A 20,185-nucleotide genomic window follows, 5' to 3' on the forward strand; every position below is an offset into this window, starting at 1 on the left:
ATTGTGATTAGTGTGGTTTTAGGAACTTATCCCATTAAAAGTGAATTATGCACTGCCTTATTTGTTTCAAATGTAGTTCTTTCTCTTCAGAGTGAGCTCTTCTAATTTGATTTTATGTCTGACTGAGCAGAATTTTATTCAGCTGCATGTCTTGGAATGGCTAACCGTAAAGATTCACATTATATGTCAGTTACTTCTTTTGTCAGTCATCTCAGAAGATTGTTCATAAATGTAAAAAAGAATTGCAACCTAGATTATTTGTGCAGAGAGGCAGAGGCAAATGTGTCTTATTTAATGCTTGCATGTGATAGTGAAAGCATTGCTTTTCCCTATATATATATATTTATAATCACTATTGTTTAATTGCCAGCAATCAAAGCCCAGGACTGGGCAGTCAAGATGCGATGCTTCCAGACTGTTAGTGTCTTCAGCTCATAGTTTCTAAAAGTGCCAGGGCAAAAGGCATGATTAGCTCATGTATGTGACTCAGAGATTACAGCCAGATAGCACCCACATGTCCTTGTATTGAGCCAAGTTTTGAGCTAAGTTTCAATCCCTCAGAGAACTGACTGTCCCACTGTCAGAGAGTAGGAGGAGTAGAAGGGATGCTGCTATCTGCAGCAGAGGTCCATTTCAGGTATTGTGAGATACGGGGAGGGGAGAGCAAGACTTTGGGCAGGTTACTTAGCTTTTGCATGCCTCATATCAAGTAAAAAGGGAATAAAATAATTTCCATTCTTATAGTGGTGTGTGAATGAATATATTAGATACATGACTCAATTCAGTAGCTAAAAACTCAAAATAGGCAGATGTTTTATTTAATTTGTGCTAACTTGGTAATAGTGCTATTCTGTCCAATTTGAGGTGCTTGTTGCTATAGGGTCTGAACATATACACAACCATCTTTATTTCTCAGATCTGGTACTACAGTTTCATAAAGAAATCTGCTTTTAGAACAGTGTGTTACCACGTGGGTTTATGCAGGCTGGCAGCTACTGAAATCAAAGTTTTCTCCCAAGAAATGAAGGAACTTTGGGATTTGCTTACCTATATTTGTTATACAGTTTCCCCCCCCTATTTATTACGTAAAATACAATTTTTTTCAATCTCGTACAATTTTTTTTCAGCCCAATTTATGAGAGCCTAGTCCTTCTGAAATTCTCTACCTTGAGAGTTTCATGAGGCATTCTTCTGCTAGGTTCTTCATTGCTCTCATAGTGCTCAAGTAGCTTCCATTATAGAGCACATAATACAGAAATGTGTGCTCAAATGCTGAGTAAGAGAGTTTCTCATCTGCCAGCCTGCTAGGAAAAAGAAGAGAATACTCTCCTATCACCTACCCTTATTTTGGTACTCTTAAGGCCCAGATCAGTTTTATCTTAGATTTTATCTTTACATCTTCATCATGGCTGATATTTACTTTACCCTCTCAAATTCTCAAATTTACAAATTTTTGGTGCCCAGTGTAGATTCTGCTTGGATTTGAGAGTATAAGCTACTTGCATGTTACATGTAGGGTAGATAGTCTGAGTTGGAGAGTTTTTTCTCAGAAGTTAGTTTTGTCTATTTTCATAAAAATAACTGCAATTCTCTTCGGGAAACTAATGACTGTAGAATCCCTGAAAGTCTCTTTTGACTTGCCCATTACTGTTTCTCTCTCATCTTGCTTTTAGAGAAATTTCAGCAGAGGTAGTTTGGGAGAGTGCTTTGTATACACTGAAACTTAGAGGTGAACTGCAAAATCCACTGCAAAATACAATCCTTTCTTTACTGCTCCTTTATCATTTATATATGAAGTCAGCTTTTTGAAGGGATTTTTCTGTCCAAAAATGAAAAGGGAAATTTTCTTTTTAGCTTTTTATACTGCACTAGGACCTGGCTTTTTTCTATCTCTATTTCCTAGAGGATTTGACTTCCTCTGGAAGCACTGGATTAATGCCCTATCTTGCAGCTCAAGCTAGTGGTTCTCTCAGCCCTCAATTAAAGGGGTGAGTATACTGAGCTTTAGGCCTTTTCTGTGCTTAAAAAGCACCATTCCTACTAGCAAAAAAGTCACTTTTCTGATTTAGCTTATACCACCTCCTGAATAGAAGAAGACTTTCTTGCCAGTAAAATTGCATCTAATTGCATAGCCAGTAGCTGGCATAGCCATGTCAGCACAAAGAAATTGCACCACTAACTGAATGGAAATTGGCCAGAGATGTCAAAAACCACAAGAGTTTTTCAGGTGTGTAAGCAACAAACAGAAACAGAAGGAAAATGTTTCCCCACTGTTAGACAGGAGAAGTGAAATAGTCAACAACAACCCTGAAAAGGCGTGAAGTTCAACAAAGGCAAGTGTAAGGTCCTACAGCTGGGAAATGTAATCCAGGAGTGCAGCACAGGCTGGGATCTACCTGGATGGGGAGCAGCTCTGTGGAAAGGGACCTGGTAGCCAACAAGCTCAGTATGAGTGAACAGTTTGCTGCTGCAGCAAAGAAAGGCAGCAGGATGCTGGGTTGCATAAAGAAAGGCATCACCAGCAGAGTTTATCCCACTCTACTCAGCACATTTCAGGCCATACATGGAATACTGTGTTCAGTTTTCATCCCTCTTATGTAAAAAAGATGTGAACAGGCTGGAGGGGTTCCAGAGAAGGTCCACAAAGATGATCAAAGGACTGGGAAGCTTGATATGGGAGGAAAGACTGAGAGAACTGGATTTGTTTGGCCTTGAAAGAAAATGTCTTAGAGGAAACCTCTCTCTATATATAACTATGTTCCAGTATTTAAAGGATGGCTAAAAAAAAGATGAAGACTCTCCTTTTATAAGGAGCCACATGGAAAAGACCGTCTTGTCTAGATGGTGCTTTTGCCAAGAAAGACTGGACCAGGTGATCTTTGAGGTCCCCTTGCAACCTGGTGTTCAATGATTCAGAGGTTTAAAAGGTGCCAATTGAAGATCTAATCCCAAAGCCCTTGCATGAGAGGTCCCATTAAAGGGACAACAGATTTACTGTCTGTACTCATAGATGTATACTGGCGTCAGTATAAGCAAATGAGAGTGAAAGGAAGGTTGAATCGTATGATCTTTGAGGTTCACTTCCAAACTGCCAAAACTTCTAACTGTTGATGAAATGGTTCCTGACATGAAAAAAAGCAGAAAAATGCTTTTCTATCCTTGTAAAAACCTAAGTATTGTCATATACCTTAAGGAAGCGAGAGAGAGAGCAAGCAGTACCTGGTGGAGTGTGGGTTTTGAGTTTATGGCTCTAGTTCTAAGCTGGATTTCAAGAAATTCAAAATAAGAATTTCAAGGGATTTGTATTGAAATCTAGAAATAAGAAATACAGTAAGCCCTAACATTTACTTTTTGGCTTTCAGCAGGCTATGAATCATTAAGAAAAAGTTTACTTCCCCAGTGTCATGAAGAACTAGGCACTGCTGTGTCAAAGCACACTGTAAGAGTTCCCTGGATTTAGAGTTAAGACTAAAGACAGTTTCTGGTTTTTTTTTCAAATGAACATATAATGCATGCCCATGAACTCTGGCTGTAACCCAGTTTTAATTAGTGATTAATGAAAAATATCTTACTATCAGCTCAATACTGTGATGCACAGCAGTCTGCTGAGTTCGTGCCATTGATTTCAGTCTGGTATCTTGAAACTTATTTGAACTTCTTTGAACAGTCTTCAGTGCAGTGTAAAGTGACATATGGAGGTATCTAATGCATCGAGTCATCCTTCAGGACTACTTTTCAGATTCTTTCCTTCTTGTGCCATTGTTTTACTTTCCTTTTGTTGTGTTTGAAAGGTTCTCTGCTGAAGTAGGATTTTGACTGGGGATTTTAGCTTTGGCTGTAAGTGAAAATGTTTTCTATTTTAATATTGGTTTTACGTTGAAGGATTAATGTCTTTTAGTGATTCTATGCCTGGCATGATGATTTTTCCATACAATTAGAATTTCTCTAGTGCCTTTATTTTCTGACACTGGTAATTCTTTTTCAATTAACTTAATTATTAATTTTTTTAAAAACAGATTGTGTAGCCAGTAGGGTCCTGTGACTAGGGTAGAACCACTCCCACTGAGCCAATTGTGGGATCATTGTGTTAATTCTTAGTGCAACTTACCAGGACTCATATACAATCCCGTGATGATGTAATAAATATTATCATATCTCAAAAACAGGAAAGATATGAGTCACCTTTGTGAAGGTCTATTGAAGGCCTACATATCCACCTGAAAGTTTTGTGAATGCCTTAATAGTTCATAAGGTATTTGAGGGATGTTCTGTTCTTGCCCAGGATCTCCTCAGAAAGGATTTATTTTCTATTTCTGCATATTTTGAATAAACTTCTTGGCGCATTAGTTTATTTTAGCCCTTCTAATCTCAGTCCATCTAGAATTAGAAGATGTTCTATGCTATAGAAACTTACAGCATGATAAACTACTCTTAAAAACATGCTGACATTTAGATTCTTTCCCTCCTCCCACATATGTTGCAATTCAAAGGGAATAGAATAAAGTCTTCCCAGGAAAACAGACTTTTTTTCTTTTTCTGGGTATGTTTGTTTAAACACGGTTTTTCAAAAACAGGTAGGAAAGATGCTGATTGCATCAATGTCACCAGGTGAAGATAATTGGCCACACTTTAGAGTGAGAAAAAAAATTTTCAATAAAAGTAGTGCAAATATTTCTGACACTGAGAAATGGGAAGCAATCATATTACTTAGTGATCAAACAAAATATTTTTGGGGAATAATTTTCTTAGTGGAAGAGTTTAATTTTTATTGAGTCTTTGTGGAACTACACTGAACTGTGCTGCCCTCATAAACAAAACAGATTTCCCATGATAAATGGTTTTGGACAGAAGCAAGGTGCAAATTTATTTCAGCATCTGGAAGAAAACAGATCAAAATAACTTCTGGGGGTCTGCACCAATTTTAGCTCCTCTAATGACATCTTAGTCAGAAGTATTCAGATGCCATTTAAAAAGATGAGGAACTCACAGGCGGAGTAAAAATCCCTTAGGGTTTATAGGTGGCAAATGTACATGAATGCTTAATCTGTTTTACAAGTTTTTTAGGAGAATTGATCTATATACTTTACTTTGAGCTTGAAAGAGAACTCTGGTGGGTCATCAGATGCCATCCCTCCATGTCATGCAAGATTGATTTAATTACACAAATACTCTCCTTGACAGATAAATGTCAAGTATAGATTTGTTTGCTGCATTCTAATGTATGTGCTCCCAGTCCATGAAGTTAAATATGTGTGAAGAAATTGTTGGCTTCAAGTACATTGTGGTTTATGGTTGTGAGTTTTCTCCCACACTTCTAACCTGCTGGTGGAGTCTAGCCCTGGTATTTCTGCAAAGCAAGGAGCAGGTGTATTGTCTTATTCAGTTGGTGGTCCTGAAGAACTGAGTGTCATTTCTGAGTATCTTCAAGAAGTTTTAGTGAGCTTTGGCAATCCATGTAGCAACTCTTTGTGTCAAGAACTCTTGTAGAATGAGAAGGGGATCACTGCCCTTGCTGGTAGCAACACTTCAGCCTGTGTACATAAAAAAAAAATAGCATTCAGATACTGAAATTAGGAGTTCATATAGTCAGAATTGCACATAGCTTCAACATTAGTTTGCTAGAATAAAGCTTGGGTAAAAAGATCAGGAATTGTTCCACTAAATAACAAATAACTGAAAACAAACTTGTTTACTCCTCATTCCTGTGTTCAGCATGTAGCTGGGAAGGAAATAAATCTGCTGTGCACCCCAGGGTAAAGTATATTAATCAACCAGTTATCTCATTAAGGGAAAATAAATGAGTCTCTGTGCTGACTGAATACATTGCAGTGCACAAACTTTGCAGTGCTCTCAGCAATCCGATACTGACTGTCAGCCATCCAGAAGCTGCTGGAGAAGTTAAAATACTGAAGGAGTGTGACAGCAGTGTAGCAATACGTTCACAAGCCCATGTTATGTAGTGTGGCCCAGAGCCAGGTGTACCTCTTTTTGTTCAGGTGTACCCTTTGGCAGGTGTTCTTCCTTTAAGGCAAGGGTGTACTGCTCTTCCCTCAGCAGCAAAATATGGACAATCTACAGCATCCCCTTCAGTGATGGAATATTATTTTGTATGACAGCTGCAATAACAACAACAAAACCCCACAAAAAAGGGTGATTCCACAGGGAAAGACTAGATTTTGTCTATTCCAGTTCACTTATTTTCATACTTACAGGAGTGTGAATGGTCTTCTTGTTGAGAGAACACATGCAGAAAGATGCTGCAGGCTAAGGCTGTTTTGCAGCAGTTTAGAGACAGGCAGAGTCAACAGTGTTTGGCTGGGTTTTTTTAGGAAGGGAGCTTAAAATTGGACACATGAGGACACAAATAGGTGTAGAAAGAACCCCATTTGTCCATTCTTCTCTTGAGACATCCAGAAATGTGCTGCTCAGTGCATGGCAGTCATGAACCTCACATAGGGAGACTCTGCCAAGTAGGGTGCATCAGTCAGCCAGTTGCTCCACATCTTCTAGGCTCAGAGCTGGTCTTCTCATGCCTATCTTAGTAGATATACCAGTAATCTTAAATAGGGGATGGCACACTTGGGCACTGCAGTTGTCTTTACATGGACATTAGGATTCACTGTCTTTCCCCTTCCTTTGTTCCTCTTTCTGTTTCTTTGAATTTTAAGGAGCAGGCAAAGGGAGCTGAAACAGAACTCCTCAAAGGATAGCAGAGGCTCAGCTCTAATTACAGTGAGTCTGAAGGAAGCCATGCATTAAAACATTCATGATTTCAGAATTGCTGTGTATTTCTTAGATGTACTGTTATTTCTTAATAGGTTCCAAAGTGTAACAGGGGACCGGTCTTTCTTCCCTGAGGTACTTGGCATATGCAGGGAAACTCTGCCACCCTGTCAAAAAGATGTATGTAGGCTTTACTGCCTTGTTAGGCAGGTATTTGTAGATTTAAGTGGTAACTTGACTTTGAGACAGCTGTTCAGAAGTAGCAATTGCAGAACACCAAAGGACTTGAAGCAAAGTGCTCTCATCTTTCAGGGAAGTCTATGGGTTTAAGTCATGCAGGTGATTGAAGAGATGTAGGTGCCTAACTTACAAATAGGTATTTCTAGAAGGATCTCTGCAATTTCTCTGACCCTTCGAGGTCATCTGTCAGATCAGTGTGAAGTGACAGCAGAAGCTGAGTCTGCTGGGAATCCCCATCCCAAGCCTCCATCTCCAGGAACAGCTCATTATTATCAATAGAGCTGTGATAATTCTCCTTTGATTCATCTGATATTTTAAAAATCTAAAGGGCTATTGAATAGCTAAATTACATGCTGTTACACTGACATTATAATACAAAGGTTTTAGGTCAAATAGTCTAGATTTGAAGAAGAGACTTAATTTTCTTTTGCTTGAAACCCTGTATAAAGTCATTATTGTACAGTAAAAGGTTCCCCATTGTTTGCTTTGTAGACTATTCACTTAGAATATTTAAATTGCTGATAAGATTTGTATCAACTTCCGAATCTCCTCCAGGACACTTTAAGACAAACTCCTACTAGAATGTGAAACAAAGATTTGTTTAGAGCTCCCTTCAACCCAGCTGTCAAGCTGCAGGCACTGTGGAAATAGTTGGAATATTTACATCAATCCATGTCATTGTCAGGGGTAATTCTCACTTTTGATGAACAGCTCCCTTTTCTTTTGTGTGCATATGTGTGTATGTTTCTGCTCACACATATAGAGCAGGAGATAATTAATTGATCATATTCTGCAATGTAAAGTATATCACTGTGATTAAAAGAGCTACTCTGATTAACGATTTTATAAACTCTTGTATAATGTCCATAGTAAAAAGAGAAATGCAGCTGTTATTTCAGCAAGACACATCCATGCCATTTTCTTCTGATAGATTGGCAGAGTTCAGAAGCTGAAAGGAGATGAGTATATGTAACATATTTGTTTGTTCATTGGGGTAAAAACCCTGTTTTCCCACAACCTTCCTAAGAAGGATCCAATAGTAACAGTACCTATCAATAATAATAAAAATAGTAAGAAGTTAGAGTTGCACTTCTGCTGGAAATGTTCATACTTTGTTGTTCCTAGAAGATGGTAATAGAGCAGCATTCAGCTTTTGCTGTTGCATGTTGCAAAAAAAGAGGCAAGGGTGAAGACTTAGAAGATGCTCCAAGGTGTTTTTTCCTGTCTCATTAACATGTTTTGAAAATGCCAGTCAATTTGGTGCAGTTTGGTTTGTGTCAGAGGAGACAGATTTACTCTGGAGAAGTATTATTATCAGAGGTATAAGTTACAAGACAGATTTATTTTAACTACATCTCGAGTGGTACAGATGTCACCGAAGATGGGATTATCCCAGCCTTTCCTTCAGCTGTGAAGATTTTACACAGTTACTACATTGCTTTCTCCACCTCACTAATTAAAATAAGGATTTTTAGCTGAGCTGAGTGTTTCAAGGTTTGCTGCCATGCACTCCATTGAACACTTTTGCACTACATCTTTGTCTTGTTGGGTTTTTTTCTTCCTCTCAATTGCTGGAGACAGGAGCTGACATAAATGAAATTTACTCTGAGTCAAAGGCTTTTGGATTTTTGTGTGTGTGTTTGTTTGTTTGAATGATTTGTGTGATAGAAAGTTTTTCATGCAAAATAGGATTTTTGTGGATCTGGTGGAAAAGGCTGTTGAGGTGCTGCTATGCCAGGTAAATTTATTGAATTATCTACTTGGAAAGACAATCTGATAAAAAGGAGGAAGTTGGGACTTCAGGGCCTATTTCTGCTGTGAATACATCTTCATTAAATGTATGGTTGTCCATTGTCTCTGGCTCAGAATGAAACCCTGGTCTAATTAACAAGATGAATCATTTCAGGAGTTTCCTGGTGTCATGGTGAGGGACAGGATGACATAAAATAGAGTCACATCTTTAGAGCTAATGCCAAATACCATGGTCTATTCCAGCCTGGAACTGATGACTGCCTCCCACTCCCTGTCTAAGCAGTGAATGCCTTGCTGTCACTTTGGGAAATGTGTCTGATGGTGCTGATGGTTCTTCTCACTGGGAAAAACAAATCAGGCTGTTCTGGTCAGCAGCAATAGCTTCTTCTGAAGTAGGATTTTGCTGGCAAAAGTTATTCTTCTGCTGTAGACTGAGCAAACTTGTGACCACTTGATCCTGGAGAATCAAGTGAAATTTGCCAAGCATGAGCCAGTCTTCTGCAGAAGAAAATTATTTTTTCTCAATTTGCTGTAGAGAAAACAGGCCAGGAGAAATACTGAATATGGCTGAGACAACACCTAGTTAAATTTAGGGGAAAGCACCACTCACTTCCACACCTTCCCCCTCCAAATTAGTGGGTGAGAGACTTAGAGATGAAGAAACTTTTTGTCATGGCCGAGCCTATGGCGGATCTGTGAGCTCCTCAGAAATCCCCTGAAAACAAATCTAAGACAGGAAGGGCTATTCTAAAAAATAATTTGTAGTTTTATTTACACAATTTTTACAGCAGGTATTCACTGAGGTGCTGAAATTCTCTTTGGAATGACTGAAATTTGACTGCAACCCTCAATCTGAGTGTCCCTGCCTGCCCTACATACACAAAATGCATGTGCCAACATCTCTGCACCATCACCTTGTCTTATTTTATGTCATAAATCAGTGAATCTTATTGACTCAATTATTATGAGCTCAATCCTACAGTCAAACACCTGCTGAATTCCATGGGAATTTCACTGTGGAAGGATTATGTAAAAAAGCTTTGTTACTGGCCTAGACCTGATCTGAACTCATGTACATTACTCTTACCAGTGAAGGCTTAACACCATGGAGTTACAGAGAGATGTGATGGATCTTCCTTCCCCTCCCCAAGGAGAAGTGTTGTGTCTTGCAGTGTGTTTGTGACTCCAAGTTCCTTTAATCTCAAAACTACATAACTCTGGCAAGATGTACGTTGTGATTGCAGCCTGGTGTGAGGACAGAGGGAAGTGCGAGGGGAGGCAGTCTGCGACAAGCCAAAGAAAGCCAATCATAGTGGATTGACTCTATTATAGAAAACAAAGTTTTTCTTTATTAACTTGTGCTGATTTTTTGGGGGGGTGTTCCTGATTTCTTATGTGTAGAGATAAAAGTAACTGCTGTGAGCAATGTATTTTTGGTGGTAGAACCACATGTACCGTGCGACTCACTTACATTTACTCTGGTGGTTGCTGTTCTAAAATTAATTGAAATTAATTGATTTTTATTTTTTTTTCCATGCTAAGGTTAAACGTCAGAAATTCTAGAAATGCCAACCTGTGAATACAAACTTCTGCTGATGAGGAAAGAAGTATCCAGGATTTTCTTTTAATGTTTTGCTGACATATGGTGCTTCTAACCCAGTGAAAAATTAATTGACTAAATGTAAAAGAAATGGACAGTGCTTAGCAAGGAAGGACAGGATATGCATTATAAGACATCTGGTTGGATTAGGGAGACAATATGCATTGGACAGCTAACGAGTCTCTGTTGCATAAGATAGATTCTCCTTATAATAGAATTGCACACTTTGTCTCTAAATGAGATTATTATACACACCATTGCACAATGTTTGAAGAGCTTACTTGGCCATTGTAGAGGGTTAGGAGAGAAAAAAATTGGAAAACAATTGTACATAAGACCTTCAATCCATCTACTGCTCCATATTTATCCAAATTACCATTACACTCTTCCAAAATACAAATCTATGATACATTCAGGGGTGAAATGTTAATACTGACCAGTCAGATTTTGACAAGATGTATTTTTCTTTTGCTGTTGTTTTTACCTTGCAGTAAAATCTTACTTCCTCAGAAAGAAAAGCTGGTAGTGGAAACCACTTGTTGTGGCATAACAACTGTCTACTCAGAATGAATCATGAATTTAATTTTTGCCACTATGCAAAATTCAGTCTGAGTCTCGGGGGCTTTGATTTTTCCAGAGATAAACTATGCACAGCTTCATTTATAAGAAACTCTTCCTCAGTAAACTCCAGAGTTTAAGGACAGGGCTTGTGAAAGTAATGTATGATTTCAAGTGATTCTGTTTTTGGGTCCCAGCTTGTGGCCATTGTAGTGCATGGTTCTCAGAAAATGATGAGGTTTAAAAACTCCAGACTCCTTATGCTCTTGAAGACTGGGCACCTAAAATTTTTCATCTTCAAAATTGCAAGCCAATTCTGAAAATCCTGGCTCAACTATTGAGCAGGAGCAAATGTTGCAGTTCTAGATGACGTGGAGGTACCATTTCCCACGTCAGTGGAAGAATTCTGCAGTAAGAGTTGTAGATGGAGCTTAAAAAAAGACAGCTAAAAGGGTTTTTGTCAAATCCAGTGTAAATAATTGCCTGTCCTACCTCCTTCTTGGCATTTTTGTCTTCCTCGGTTAAATCTTTTGTCTGCTAGTCTCCTTTTTAATTTTAGCTCTCCAGGTACCAGAAGAGGATGTGATCTTACTAAATAATGTTAAATAATAGTGATCTTAGTTTGACAGGGTAGATACTAAAACTATTGCAATGTGCAAATCTATGAAGGTGGCTTTGTTCACAGCTTTATTCCTCAGAGTGAAAATAAGTACATCCTCAAAACACAACTGAAAGCTGCATTTCAGTACAGAGAGCTGTAAGTGGGTCCATGGTGTGGTTTCTGTTCAGGCATGACTATATCCAATTCCCACAAGTATTACTGTTCCAACATAAAGGAAGAGGAGACACATGATGAAATAAAATTACTTGGTGTATTTGTGGTAGTCATTGTTGTTGCTGTTTATACTTTCTTTCCCTTTCCCAGAGCCCCTGCAGTTAAACTGAAAGGTTACCTAAATATATGTGTGTGTGTGTGTGTGCATGTGTACATGTGCCTTGCAGGATTTTCTTTGGAAGAAGTTATTCTTTTGTACAGTACTTCTGTGACATTTCTATAGTCTGCTCACATCCTGTTGGGTGAAGCTACGATGCTTAATGTAAGGCAGTGTGGCTCATAAGAAGAAAGATTGCGATAAGCACAGTTGCTAGTAATTAATTTCCCAGCCCTGGATACTCTTCCGGTGACTGTTGTAGGTTCTCTGTGGTGGAATGTACTCACTGATGATGGTGTTTAAGAGTATTTCATTCGTGGTTCAAAATAGCTGGATGTTTCTCTTAGTGAGCTCTCCCATCGCTATCACAACAACTTTAAATACCTTATGGCTAGTGAGGAAAGGCTGACACACAGGCAGATTTGTTTCTCCACGTATCTTCCTGTTTGCATTCCAATTTCCAGTGAGATTGATTTCATCACAGGCTGTGCTGCTGCCTTAGTAGTTTTATAAGAGCTCTTCCTCTTGTCTTTTTGTTAGGAGAAGGAGAAACTGTATGTGGAGCTGAGGCAACTCCTGGCCCGGCAGCCTGGGCCTGAAGCCACGGAACAGTTGCAGCACTACCGGCACAGTCTCCAGGAGAAGACTAAACAGCTCAAAGTAAGAGATGCCCTCTGCCTCTGGCTGAGGGGCTGCCAGCACTGCAGGGTGACTGCACCAGGGGAATGAGACTTCAGGAAGATTTTCAATGAACAGTGTGCCTGCCCTGGTAAATTAGATCAGGAAAAATAAGGTTAATACTGCAACTCCTCAAGGGAGAACCACTATCAGCAAGAGAACTTTTTTACACATTATGCTAGCTTGTTTCATTAAAATGCTGGAAAAGTCTTATTAGGATACGAGTGTGCCGCACAATGCTGTAAATTAGTTTTGTGCATGGGCATTCTGGGACACTGCCAGCTTTTCATTAAGCTTATTCTCCTTCACTTTTCTTAAACTGTTAAAATCTGTAAGAAGCAAATCAAAGCCATTTGGTTTTCTTTTTAACAAAGCAGTGGCAATATATAACCTAGTCTTAAATTATTGTTATTTGTCTTGCAACACATACACGTATATTAGATGTGCAGATTTTATGGGGATGACAGGAGGAACCTGTTCTAACCCCTTGTCAGTAGAAGGGAGGATTTCCTGGTTCCAAAAGAATTTTGTAGGAAATTTAAAAAGCATGGTCTTAAAAAGTGATTCTTTGACAGAATTCTGTGATATTCTATGAATAAGCTGATCTTCCCTTGTTCTTGCCTGCATGAGAGATCAGTCTCCCCAGGAGTTCATCTACTTACATGGCTCCTCTCTCCGTTGAAGTCATCATCTCCTGTTCACTGCATCATAATCATGTCTATACTAACCATGAGGAAAAAAATGCAGGAGCAGATGGGCCCTTAGGAAACAAAAGAGGCTGTTATGCAAATCTTAGCTTTCCATGGAGAAGAAAAACAATGTAGAAAATGTAAAATAGAAGCCAAAGTTTAGCTGAACTGAATGTGATTTGAAGTTTTCTGTATGGGCCTTATTTGTCCTTAATGCAGTCAACTGCTACTGTGTATTTCAGGCACTGTTTGCTGTAATGTGCTAGTGTGCATGACATTTTGGGGTGCCAGGTCAAGCTATTCTCCTTTTGAAAGAAAGACTATGCATGCCCCTCTTTTCAAAAATTTAACTGATTTGTGTGGAAGTGGGGTTGTATTAATATTTACACTGCCTGGCACTACCTTGCCTGTGTGGATTGAATTACTCCACTTAACAGTGGGTCCCGGTGAATAAACCCCATTATTGTCAAATAATTCCCTGATTTATTGTTTTTTAAGACCTTCATTTTGTGTTTTCACCCAGATTTATGTCTCAGAAATTAAGGGCTAGTGTATATATTGTTACCATTCCCAAACCTGAAGCATATTTTACATGTTGTATTATGGCTAAATGGCATAACCTCAGTTTTGTAAGCTGTCCTTAGGTGAACAGAGGACAACAGAAATGAAACATAATAATGGAAAAAGAATTGTGGTAGAAAATGGTGATGTGTTACATCATCATATGTGAAAGGAGCAAGTGTTTGTAAAAATATTCACTTATGTGTAAGTGAAACTAACATCTCCTGTTTCTGCTGTTTGTCTTTTGTTTGTTAGGTTTTGTCCTCAGAACTGAATACGTATGAAGCACAGAGCAAAGAATACAAACGTGAAATAGAAAGACTTAACAATGAGCTTAACAATGTGAAAAAGAAATATCTGGCTCAGAAACGCAAGGAGCAACAGAAAAAGTATGGGAAAATAATAATTTTGTCTACACAACTTTCTGCATAAGCTAGATTTTTGTTTTTAGACCATGCTTTACCCTTTTGATCAGAATGTGGTCAAATTTGACTGAGGTGATATAGTATTGTTGCCTAATTTTCCTGAATGCTATCCTTCATGTTATTTCAGTCTGGTGTACATTTAGCATGATCTATGGCCAGGACAAGAACATCCAGCAGAGATGTTGCTGAACATGTTCTGCAGTCCAGTTGAATTATTCATACTGATGAGATGATACCCAGAGGACACAAATTAATGTCTGGTCTCTCACATCGAAGCGTAGAATTATAGAATAGTTTGGGTTGGAAGAGACATTTAAAGGCCATGTAGTCCAAGCCCCCTGCAATTAGCAGGGACATCTTCAGCTGGATGAGGTTGCTCAGAGCCCCATCCAACCTGACCTTGAATGTTTCCAGGCATGGGGCATCCACCACCTCTCTGGGCAACATGTTCCAACATTGCACTACCCTCACAAAGGAAAATTTTCTCCTTATAGCTAGTCTAAATCTACCCTCCTTTAGGTTAAAAGCATTACCCCCTGTCCTCCTGCAATGGGCTTTCTGGGCTGCAGGCACACATTGCCAGCTCATGTCCAGCTTTTCATCCACCAGCACCCCCAAGTCCTTCTTGGCAGGGCTGCTCTCAACTTGTTCATCCCCCAGCCTGGGTTGATATGAAGGTTTGCCCTGACTCAGATGCAGCACCTTGCACTTGGCCTTGATATGAGATTCCCATGGGCCCACTTCTTGAGCTTGCTCAGGTCCCTCTGGATGGCATTCCATCCCTCAGGTGAGTCAACTGCACCACTCAGCTTTGTGTCACCTAAAAACTTGATGAGGGTGCTGAGAGTGGACTTTACTTTTAAAGAAAAATTTCATAGATTTCTGCAGTCAGATGATGTGATCTGTTACCAAGTTTTTCTGTATACACAGAAAGGCTTTTGTCTTTCCACCCATTTCCATCCTCAGCCTGTGCCTTCCTCACACAGTAAAGCCAACAGTTCTCTATGTGTCTGAATATAATTCAAAGTTGCCCGTATCTTTTTTTTTCCTTAATCCTATTTCAGCCAGCAAATGAATTTGATGACTAAATTAGCAAAATAATCAGTGATAAACAGTGACTTTTGTCCATCTGCAAATTGCATAATGTTACCTTAATGTTTGGATTTAGCAACAATTGTGCTGTGCTAATGGCCTTCCTGGAGCTTTAGGATCAATATGTGAGGCTACCATAATGCCTGATAATCCATTTCCAGCAGCTAAGTGTCCTCTTCACAGTAGTTTTGATGTTTCCATTTTGGACCCTGGCATCATGTCTCTTTATGTTCATCAGATGAGGAGAAATTCACCCATGTTTTGTTGTTACATTTCATCTAGAACTAATTCCTGCCATAAAAACTCCACTTGTTAGGGACACAACTGCTTTAAATTAAAAAACCCCACCATATTATGTGGGCTGATGATGACTCGATGGGGCATGTTAATCATATACAGTGGATGGAATTTCATGTTGCAGGTCAGTTAGTGCTGGATAGGTTCAGGGTAGATATCTGCCATTAGCACAGCTTGTCAAGTTGTTCTTGTGAGCAAATGTGTCTGTAGTCCCATGAGTATGGTGTCTTTGTGACATCTGTCTTTTGGAAGTACATTCAGATGCTGTTGGTGGTGCTTCTGGAGGATGGTATCATCTTATTGCCCCCACCACAGCTTAGAAGGCACCAGCACTGGCCTGCCAGCCCTGCCTTGCACTTCTCTTGTCTTGTGGCTGCTGAGAGGTGTCCAGATTCTGGACTTTGCTCTCCTCTGTCCCTCATTGTTTTGTTCCCTAGTTAAACCTGGTGGACTACATCCTGCTTTGAAGGACACAAAGGCATAACTGGGAGTATCAGTCCTGGATAACTGCAACTTCTACAATCTTTAGGCTGTGCATTGCCTTGGCCACCAGCAGTGCAGAGAAAACAAACCCTGTACAGCCTTTCTTCTCCAACCTTGCCAGTTGTGCAAGACACATCGTTTGCTTTCTGAGAGAGAGCCTGTTGTGCAGTCAGGTCCTTCCCCAGGGAGTCCTTCTCCCTGACATACAGCCATCCCACAGCTCAGGCAGGGCTGGACAGGCAGTGCCTGGTGTGTGGATGCCAAAGAGCCAGAGCCATTGGATTTGTACAGTCTCAGATTGCTCTAAATCCCAGTTGACACAAAACCACTGACTTGATCTCTATCTTGTTGGCTAATGTTAACATCATGTCTGAAATAAATGTAGCTGATTTTGCTAATAGAAAGAGGATCCTGTCAGGACAATAGCATTAACAGCATTATTGACTACCCTGCTATGAAAGAGAATTAATACTCTCAGATAACCTCACAAAAAGTTATCATCTAAAGCTTTTATTGATTTGCACAAGGTAGCTTTGATTTGTGATTTAAAGTCTTGGTACTGAACAAATGCAGCTTTCTGTGTGATGCTGAAGGAATATGAGTGACAGCAGGAATGTAGCTTTGTGTTCATAATGAAAATTCAATGTTTAGGATTTTAGTCGTGAATTTGAAATCCTCTTTTTCTGCTCTCTGATTCTGAATGTTGTCTTACCCAGTTGTCTTAGCCTTCCTTCTTCTATCTCCTCCTATTCTTTCCTTCTGCTTTTTGCACCCCTTCAGCATCACTACTTTTCCTAGTTGCTTCAAGTACCAGGATTCCATTTTGATCTTGATAAGGATCGATGAGAAAATATGAAGCTTAAATCCACACAGAGACGTGATCCAGCAGTCCTGTATATGTAAATAACTGCACTGAGGGATGTCAGTAGTAGCTGGGAGCTTTTGCACGTGACTGCTTGCACATTAATTCTGCATAATATATTACAGTATTCAGTTGCATAGAATTTTCCATACTGATGAGCATGTCTGTTGGTTGTCTCCATGGGAGCGTGAAGAAAGAATGAGCATGGATTCTGGATCATTTTCTCTCCCCAAACTTGGAAGCCCAATAGTGAGATAGGATGAGCCATCTAAATACAGCACGTTAGCTTTTAGTGCTGTCAGCTGGCATATCCATTGATACATTGATACAATTAAAACCAATTATAAATGGTTTTCATGGTTACATTCTTCTGGGCCATCTTTTGGCTATTCTCCCACCTCTATATGGGTTGAATTTGGAAAAGGATGCATAACTAATCCTACAGGGTTTCTCTGAACTTTCTCCTCTCCTGACAGTTATTTAGGGACAAAGGCAAAAGTATTAATTCCAAGAAGTGTTTTCTTTTCCCTTACTGAGGACTGAAAAAAGGTATTAACGGTGTGGTTGCACTCACATTTGTGTCTCAATCTCAGTGACTGTGAAATAAAAGTAATGGCACTGACCTTCTTTGTAAAGCTTTGATATCTCTGCTGTTATGATAAACTAGTACTTCATAAAGCTCCACTTGATTAATCTTAAATATCTTGAGACCTCTCTCTGAAGCATCCAGGTATATCACAGAGAGTTTGAAACACTGCCCTTCATATTTGTAGTGCTGTGGTTACCTCCCCAAGCACATAAGAGTGGAACCAGCTAACTCTTGTTCCCTCCTCTTAAGGCCATCAAATTCAAGACCTCCTGGATCCTCCTGGACGGAGCAACTTCCTGGGGCTATCAGTGCACCTAGAGCATACTGTTAGTTTTCTGCAAATGTCACAGACAGGACAGTTCCAGTTATCACTGGAACTTTGTTAAAATGTGAAGTCAGATAACATTATATAGTCATTAAAATGCAACAAAGAAAAAATACCTCCCTATTGCATCTTTTGTGAAAGTAGCTATTTGTTTGAAAACAGGTGTATTCTTGCTAGGATGAGATGGTGATTAGAAATCTGAAGTCATGGAGCTCACATACAAGCTTGCTCTAATGAGGTGTTCTGACCATTTTGGGGAGTAGCACAAAGAAAGTTCATTTATTTCTAGTGTTTAATAATTCCAAACCCCATCAGCAGGCTTGTAATTAGATCCAAACAGACACCTAGTCTTGGTGGTTTAGCCTAAAAGGCTTTAATCAACATTTTTTTAATGATCTCTTGAGACGTGGTTGCATCAAAGAAACTCTGGAGGACACAGATTTCCTTAGTTTGTAAACATCTATGGGCTGCAGAATGAAATATGTATTTTCTGTTTCTTTGTTTCTATTTAAAGGGAGAAGGAGAGATCTTGCCCAGATACGAAGAGGAAATTACCCCCCCTCAGGCCTGATGATGAACCTCACTTCAACATAGGGGGCTTTCCTTTAACCAGACCCCTTCCCAAAATTGCAGCCTAAGAATCTACTCATCTAGTCACATTCCCGTTCCCAGTTTCTTGCTAAACCTTATTTGTGGGTTATTTGAGAAACTGTAATTTTAAAAGAGATTCAGAATCTACTGAAATCACTGTATCACCTTCAGGAAAATTTTATAAATTGTATATCATAAAATGCATTTGTACATTGGAATTATATTTTATACTGCATTTATATTTTGTTCTGCATATTATATTGCAATTAACATAGTTTTCTTTACAAACCATGGACCAAAGCTGCCCATTTGATGCCAGCAGAAGCCTGCAGTGATGTAAGTGAATAGTAGAGATATTTCTTTTTCAATATTATGCTTCTATTTAGCACTGTAACACTACCAAATGCCTTAATATGTAGTTATTTCTCTTTTATCTACCTCTGTTGTAAGCACTCATTCCATTTATCTTCTGACTCAAAGCACCTGAAAAAAAAAAGAGAAAAGAAGAAAAATTAATAGGCTGCTGTTTCAAGCCCTGCTGAGCAAATGCAAAATTAACAAGTCTTTACTTAGATGTACCCATGTAGCAGTTCTTTGTGTAGGTAGTATATAATAGGGTTTAGGCAGTGTTTGCTGCAGTTGTTAGTAAGATCAAGGAAGTTTGTGGCCACAATGTACATTATTAAGAGCACAAGTGTGTTTACTCTGGTAGATACAAAGTGACATAATTATGTCTCTTCAACTGGGGAGACTGTGCACACTGAGTGGGACATGCTGTTCTCCACTTAAATCCTTCCAAGCGATTCAAACTTGGACTCAAAACATGGCAAACTTTATGCTTTAATTTCTAGACACTCAGGCATTTTTGTAACTTTCAGAAATTGTTTTTGTAATACAGCAGGAGCCCTCCAACCTTTTCAGCCAAAAGAGATTTAATTACCATTCATTAACAAGTGAAATAACAAAGTCACGGCGTGAGGTGCTGAAGTATAGAAAACTTTCAAGCTGTAAAATAAAATGTTTTGAAACTGATTTGTATGAGGAAGTTTTTTTTCCCCTGCCTGGGGGATAAAAATACTTGTCCAAAGAGATATGCTGATAAATATTTCACATGCACAAAAAAACTCCAAACCAAAACCAAAAAAATCAAAACAAAACCAAACCAAAAAACTCCTTTGCAAAGATTTTGTTCTTTCCTTTGGTGGAATACATAATTAAATATTAAAGCTACTGTGGGAAACTTTAATGCAAGTGTTTAATTCAAAGGAATCAAGTTGAATATGACAGGGATCTACTTTGCTTTTACATTGAGGACTGGAACACTTAGTCATCAGATCCATTGTATTTTTCTTTTGTTCCCAAAATAGCTATTATTGCTGTTTCACTGTCAAGTGCATTATGCTAAAGTTATCATTTTAGGACAGTCATGCTGTCTGAATCCTCTTCTGTGTACCTGACACGTCCTTACAGTTAGAATAACTGACAATAACTGACATGGGCACTTGAGTTTGGTGGAATCCCAAGTAGGTTTTACTGAAGCTTTTAGAAGCTGATATTTGTTAAGGTCCCGAGTATCCAACCTGGAGCTGGAGTCTGCTATGCTTACTGACACTGGAAAGTAATTTGTATTGAAATCAGTCATCAAAGCCACGTTTATGAATTCACATGAATGAGAGAGGCACAGGTAGACTCCCAGAATACCATCGCTCTGTAGAAAGGCAACTTACATATTACACTTTAAACTGTACAGTGTAGCCCTTAACTTATCCAGAGGTAATCCAAGTCTGT

The 20,185-nt window shown here is 39.1% G+C and overlaps 1 protein-coding gene and 1 long non-coding RNA gene across 5 annotated transcripts in view; one reads left to right on the plus strand and one right to left on the minus strand.

The window, feature by feature from the left end:
* The window catches only part of CFAP58 (cilia and flagella associated protein 58), a 120,827-nt gene that overhangs the window by 37,147 nt on the left and 63,495 nt on the right, over positions 1–20,185 (plus strand). Inside the window, exons 16-18 of one of the 4 annotated variants that reach the window (XM_064663259.1) lie at positions 12,346–12,465; positions 13,989–14,122; positions 17,731–18,258. In XM_064663259.1, coding sequence (XP_064519329.1) covers positions 12,346–12,465; positions 13,989–14,122; positions 17,731–17,812 — 336 coding nt within the window. In that variant the 3' untranslated portion in view covers positions 17,813–18,258. Of the gene's footprint in view, positions 1–12,345; positions 12,466–13,988; positions 14,123–17,730; positions 18,259–18,320; positions 19,430–20,185 lie in introns of those variants that run through there. The other 3 variants (XM_064663262.1, XM_064663260.1, XR_010432335.1) reach the window with 3 other exon arrangements.
* Positions 4,836–20,185, minus strand: part of LOC135418207 (uncharacterized) — a 111,908-nt gene continuing 96,558 nt past the window's right edge. The window contains exons 3-5 of the long non-coding RNA XR_010432337.1: positions 18,836–18,880; positions 13,146–13,243; positions 4,836–12,571 (exon numbers count right to left, since the gene is read on the minus strand). This is a non-coding gene — a long non-coding RNA (uncharacterized LOC135418207). The remainder of the gene's footprint in view (positions 12,572–13,145; positions 13,244–18,835; positions 18,881–20,185) is intronic.

The sequence above is a fragment of the Pseudopipra pipra genome, chromosome 8 (assembly GCF_036250125.1).
Source record: "Pseudopipra pipra isolate bDixPip1 chromosome 8, bDixPip1.hap1, whole genome shotgun sequence".
Classification (NCBI taxonomy): domain Eukaryota; kingdom Metazoa; phylum Chordata; class Aves; order Passeriformes; family Pipridae; genus Pseudopipra; species Pseudopipra pipra.